General features: G+C 41.3%; 1 protein-coding gene across 1 annotated transcript in view; it reads left to right on the top strand.

Annotated features, from left to right (window-relative positions):
• Positions 1-5,518: 5,518 nt before the first annotated feature.
• The window catches only part of supt16h (SPT16 homolog, facilitates chromatin remodeling subunit), a 38,289-nt gene continuing 37,807 nt past the window's right edge, over positions 5,519-6,000 (top strand). The window contains exon 1 of the mRNA XM_080741283.1: positions 5,519-5,647. Coding sequence (XP_080597409.1) covers positions 5,582-5,647 — 66 coding nt within the window. The 5' untranslated portion in view covers positions 5,519-5,581. The remainder of the gene's footprint in view (positions 5,648-6,000) is intronic.

The following is a 6,000-nucleotide window of genomic DNA, read 5'->3' as shown; positions in this document are numbered from 1 at the left end:
CCAGGGACTCTGTGGGTTCCTTTTGGGGGGGTCTAAATTGACCCATACAAGGCTGTAACTGACAGTGTACAAATGGAACCAAATGAACCCTGACGGGTCCATTTGGTTCCATTTGTACACAGCCAGAGTTAAGGGTAGACCGCTTGAAATTATAAAGTTTGAGAAACACTGGCCTACAGGTTTGGAACCACTGCTCTAGTCAGTCTAAAAGACTCGCAGTTCACAATTCACTGAATCTGGAAACATTTCCCAGACGAGAAAGGTGTCATTTTCTGTCTTAACCACATTCAATCTGGAATCCCTATTTTGGACACGTTAATATAGGTGACTTTCATTGTGCAGATCTACAAGATCGGCTATGTGTTGTACACTGAAGTATATTGGGGCTTAAGACATCTTTAAATCAGTCGTTTGTTTCACTGGTGGTATTGAGTTTGACCTGGGCTTTTCTGGATTATTTTGTTTCCCCCAAAAAAACTTAAACAAAACACGGCTGTGACCAGTGTGGAAAACACTTTGAAGTCAGGCCTTTTTAAACACACCAGATAATTCACACTGGAGAGAAACCATGTTATCACTGTGGGAAAATCTACACACTAATTTAACGTAAGGCCACTCTGGAGAGAATACCCTTTGTTGCGAACGAGCGCGGAAAGATTTGTTTAGAAAATGAGGTCTCAAGGTTCCCCGGCGCGTCCATTCATAAAATAAATGTCACCTGACTGCTTATGATTCACAATATGAAGACGCTGAGGGCAAGTGCTCTTTCAAACTTGGGAGACACAGTGGAAGAGCAGCTTGAGCTGTAGTAAGCATAGAAGAGCTACTGCCAATGTCATGGAGGTCTTGTTTGATGTTGGGGAAAAGAAACCTGCTGCTTTCTGTAAAGGTTTTCAACACCATTGGGAGGCTTATTTATTTTGTGCTTTAGCTGTAGAAAAATAGCAGATATGTAGATCTGCTATTTTTTAAAGTTCGTGAAAATGTGTGCAAGTCTTTGAATATATAATTTTCAAAGCAAACATTTGTAACTCAAATATTTTTCTTCTGGGGGTCCCTGGAACAACATATTTTGAGATGGGGGGTCCGTGGGCAAATACATGTAATTCTATGGGTCCTTTACATGAAAAGGTTTGAGAATCACTGATGATAGAAACATGAGTTTTTCAAAAACCTCAGAAGGATTTCAAAGACATTCATAGAATCAGATCAAAATATTCAAAGACTTGCACAAATTTTCGTGTTTTTTAAAATTGGTCTACAAGCTCGCAGCCGCGCTGTGAGCTTGTATATCTGCTATTTTAATGGGTTAAAGGTTCATCCTTCTTGGACGGAGTGCATCGCTTTGCTGACCTGGACACGTGTGCTCTTTCTGGCTGGGCTGCAGAGTGCATTCCAACTGTCGCTGCCACATTCCCAGTAATTACCCATGACCAAGCAGGCACGCTCTCTGCTTAAAATGACACCTAACATGTAAAGAAAGTCAACAGATGATTATTCTGTTTATTTAATTTTGTTTTATGTCAAATTGTATCATGGGTACTTTGGTTCTGAGAGATGCACAGACTTGGGGATTGTGTGTTCCAAGATTTCGCCGCATGAGCTGCTTGGGTTGGATATCATATCAGATATTCACAAAACGTGAAATTTGTTTTTGGACAAGAGCTGTTTTCAAGCTTTTTAGAGGAAGGCAACATGGAACTATTGTGATACAGACATGATTTTAAGTTAACACTAAACAAAGCCACCACATTTTGTCTGCTCCACCCAGCTCTTGCTGCAGCAGGTGATCAAACCAACACAAGTGCTATCGAGGGTTTGTTTCTTACTCATACAGGTACAAGAAGAGAAAGTATGGTACACTGTCACCAGTGGTGGACAATCATAGAGTCAATTTACTTAAGTACTGTACTTAAGTACAGTTTTTGAGTGTCCGCACTTATTGGATGACCTTCACTCCGTCTCCACTACATTTCAAAGACTCTTCTCATGACTCCACTACATTTCTAAAGGGGGGGGGGGGGGGGGGGGGGGGGGCGGAGTACATTATGAATCAAGCACTTTCAAATAACTGAAAATAGCATATCTACGAGCTCTGCTATTTTCACTATTATCGATTTTTTTTTTTTGGCTCTGGAAAATCGGAATTATCATACAGCAGTGCATTGACAAAAAAATCAAATGACAGAACAACTTTCACTTATATAGAGTTGAGTAATAATGACCAGGAGTGGCTATACTTTGACTCAAGTAATGGAGTTGAGTACTTATTTGTCCACCACTGAGTGTCAATGGAGAGCCACACTGTCATAGGACCACGACAATAGAAGCTCCGTAATAGGCTATATGTAGAGCAGCCATATTTGAGAGAAGTTGGGTCTTTTCTCACTTCCTTCACAGGTGTAACCAATGATACTAATAGTAATGAAAGCTCTGTTCCGTTTCATGTGGCACAGTGGTTCTCAAACCTTTTATTTCAAGGACCCCGATAACTCTCAGAGTTACACACCTTTAAGGGGTCATTTGGAACCCCGAACTGGACCACATTTTGAGACCCACTGGTGTAACAGTGTTTCCAGTGAGCCAATGAACAATATCAGCACCCTGACTCTGTTTGACCAGAATGGAACTGAGCCTTCATTAGTATTATTGGTAACAGCTGTGAAGGAAGTGAGAAAAGACCCAATTTCTCTCCAAAATGGCTGCTGTGCATATAGCCTATTTACCAAGTTCTATTCCCATTTTCTAAAAGCCATGACCGGTGGAGAGTTGGGATGTACCGCACCACTGTGACCCCCGTGGACAATAAAGGTAGATTCCTGACCGGCATAGAGAGCAGGCATGTGCACACATGGACATCAAAGGGGGCTTGAACCCCTGCCCTTTTACCCTTATGTAAAAAGTGCCCTCTCCAGACTGTGAATGCAGTTTTTATTATGGTGAAATACGGTAATATGCCATACCTGGAGCCTGGAGGCAGCATTCAAGAGAATTGCCTTGTCCAAACTCTCCTGAACTTGAATGCAGCATCTTATGTTGAAGGAATTGCCCTCATTGTGTAAATCCATGCCGTTATGCCACATCTCCATTTTTGACTTGATAATGCTCAGTTCAGTGTGGTATCTAGCACTGAAAATAGCAGACCTCCAAGCTCACTGCGACGCGTTGTGAGCTTGGAGGTCTGCTATTTGTGATATTTTCAACAAAAGGCCCTCCTGCATGGCTATCCTCTCTCTGCCCTCAGTTTCCTGTCTCTACGCTCTTATCTCAAATACATTAAAATATAATGTATATATTAAAAAGACGGTCCCCATCACAGCCCACACCCTTCTTATTATAACTCTATGCCCACACCCCCTGAAAATAAAGTGTTTTTATGTTGTTTTATTTCATCAGAACGTTGTTTGAAGAACAAATACAACATTGGAATAAGAAATGTGCAGTTTGTGCACACCAGCAGCTTTGCCATAACACTACTTGAGAGGGGATGGGGAATGTATATTTCTTTTCTTTTCTTTTTTTTTTTTAAAGACATCCTGGAATTTCATTCAGACTTGAGTAAGTCAAGTTTCTTTTAAAGAAAGAAACTCACTGTTACCACTTTGTTTGGTTTAAAAGCTTGATGAATCAAGAGTGTAATGATCTGTCTGGTGTATTGTAGATAAACATGGAATTGTTTTTAATGGTGAAATAAAATATTTTATGTTTTAATATACATTCTGTGCAGTTTCACTATTCATTCTCCCTTCAAAAGCTACATGAGAGATGTTTGATGCAATTGTTCAGGCTCTCTTCATTGATTTAGTATAGTTAAAGCGGCACTACTATGTACTTTTTCTTCTTAGTGAATACAAAATTATTTTGTCCAATATGTGTGGTAGAATACGTTAATACAGTATAACTTTTTGGGGTGGTTGTATTTTGTCTCCCTGCTTTTATTTAGACAAAGGTCATGTCTCTCCTAGACACAGATTTTGACCTGATGGCTCTAGCTCAATTATATATATATTTTTTTATTTTATTTTATTAGTTAATAGTTAGGAACCAAATGGACCCTTTGTGGACCTGCAACTCTTGTCAAGATTGTAGGCGTCAATTGGGTATGGCAGGGGTATGCAGCTGCCATACTCTGGGTCCAGGGGGGAAGATAAAAGTCAGTTCTAAATGTGAATCCATGAATGTCTCTTTGTCTATCTGTGTGGGTTATTATGTTGGTAAATTACAGTAAAATATAACTACAAATGCAAAATTTGACAAAATTGTCACTTTAACAACCAACTGTCATTCATTCATTCCGCTCTCTCTCTCTCTCTCTACTACACTTGCTGCTGGGGTGACGTAGTAGCAGCAAGGATTTTGAGGATTTCGGACTTGATGACGGTGGCGGGAAAATACACCGTGGCGGGAAGAACAGAAACCCCGCCCACAGCATGCCTGGACGACCAGACACTAGGGGGCGCTGTATAGCAGCAGCATTCCAACATGCTGCGCCACAAACATCCATCAAGAACCAACCGTGTTAAAAGATGTTAGGCTACTAGTACTGTAAGGGCGAATGTACCAATTGTAGTGGAGCACTGTCAAATACAGACATTTATTAAAATGTCCTACCATACACACGTCAACAGAAACCCTCACACAATGTATTATTGTGCATATTGACATGGCTGCAGTGCTCATATTTCCCAGGGCAGGTTGTTGTTGTAGCGAACACGAGGAGGTACGTGGGACTGGGAGGAGGAGAGAGCAGCCAGTGGTGTAAAGTAACGAAGTAGATACATTTACTCAAGCTAAGCACTGTGCTTTTACTCAACTGGAGCAGAGGCGTCAATTGGGTATGGCAAGCCATGGCAGCTGCCATACCTTTGGCTACAGGGGGAAATAATAAAATGTACTTTTCATCCTGTGCCTGTTGCTAAGGTATGGCAACAGTCATGTTGCCATACCTTAGCTTTTTCTGAACTGGAGTATTTCCAAATGGGACTTTCTGCATAATGAGTACTTTTACTTTTGGTACTTTAAGTACATTTTCATGCCAAATACTTGTGTACTTGTCTTTACTCAAGTACATTACGAATTCTGGACGTTTTTATATTGCAGTATTGATACTTTTACTTGAGTAAAAAAAAGTACTTTTTTTCCACCACTGAGAGAGAAGAAAGGAGGGGGGAGGAGGAATTAATTGTCCCACATTGTTGCGCCGCGGCGTGGAGGGAGGAGGGGGAAATACCCGCATGTTGTTTATGAATGCGAAAATTATATAAGCCTTGCTTCACCCATTGTAGTCTACATTTAGCAGCACTTCAGTGGTTTTTATTCATTTTTATTGTTTATTTGTGTGCATATTAATTTGTTTTAATAATCGATCACCATATGCGATCGAGGCGTGGGTAAAGTGCATTTATATACATCATCATCATCATCACCAGCACCAATCCGGCCTAGTGGCTCGCACACAGAGCAGTGAGCAGAAGCAGAGAGATCTGAGCCACAGGGGAACTGGAGTAGTGTTGAGGAGGGAGGGTTTGTGAGGAAGAGGAGCTACACACACACACAACATCATCACTGATCAGAAAGAGCCATGGCGGTCAACTTGGACAAGGAGGCGTACTACCGCCGGATCAAACGACTCTACGGCAACTGGAAGGTATTAAAAAAAATAGATTTTTTTGGACATAATTCATATTTTTTTGTTGATTTGTGACTTTTTGGGGGCTTGTGTTTGTGTACAATGTGTAGCCCCAGATCACTGATCACTGAACAGGGGCTGGCATTGCAACAATACGTGGAGAGATGTGGGGGGGAAAGTGGGCCTTACAATCGTCTACATGTTTTACATGTGTCACCTGGACGTCCTCTTTGCAGGGATCAGTCGGGGTGACACGAGAAACGTGTCTTAACGCGCGCGGCTGCAGCGTATGAAGCTTCCTCAGTCAGTTTTAGAGCTTTGCTAGCTTAGCTTTTGGCTCTTTTTTTTTGTTGGGCTAACATGAGCATCAA

Source organism: Nannobrachium achirus (assembly GCF_963921795.1).
Source record: "Nannobrachium achirus genome assembly, chromosome: 14".
NCBI lineage: Eukaryota > Metazoa > Chordata > Actinopteri > Myctophiformes > Myctophidae > Nannobrachium > Nannobrachium achirus.
Note: the sequence above shows the minus strand (reverse complement) of the source record. Positions and strands in the feature narration are given on the sequence as shown.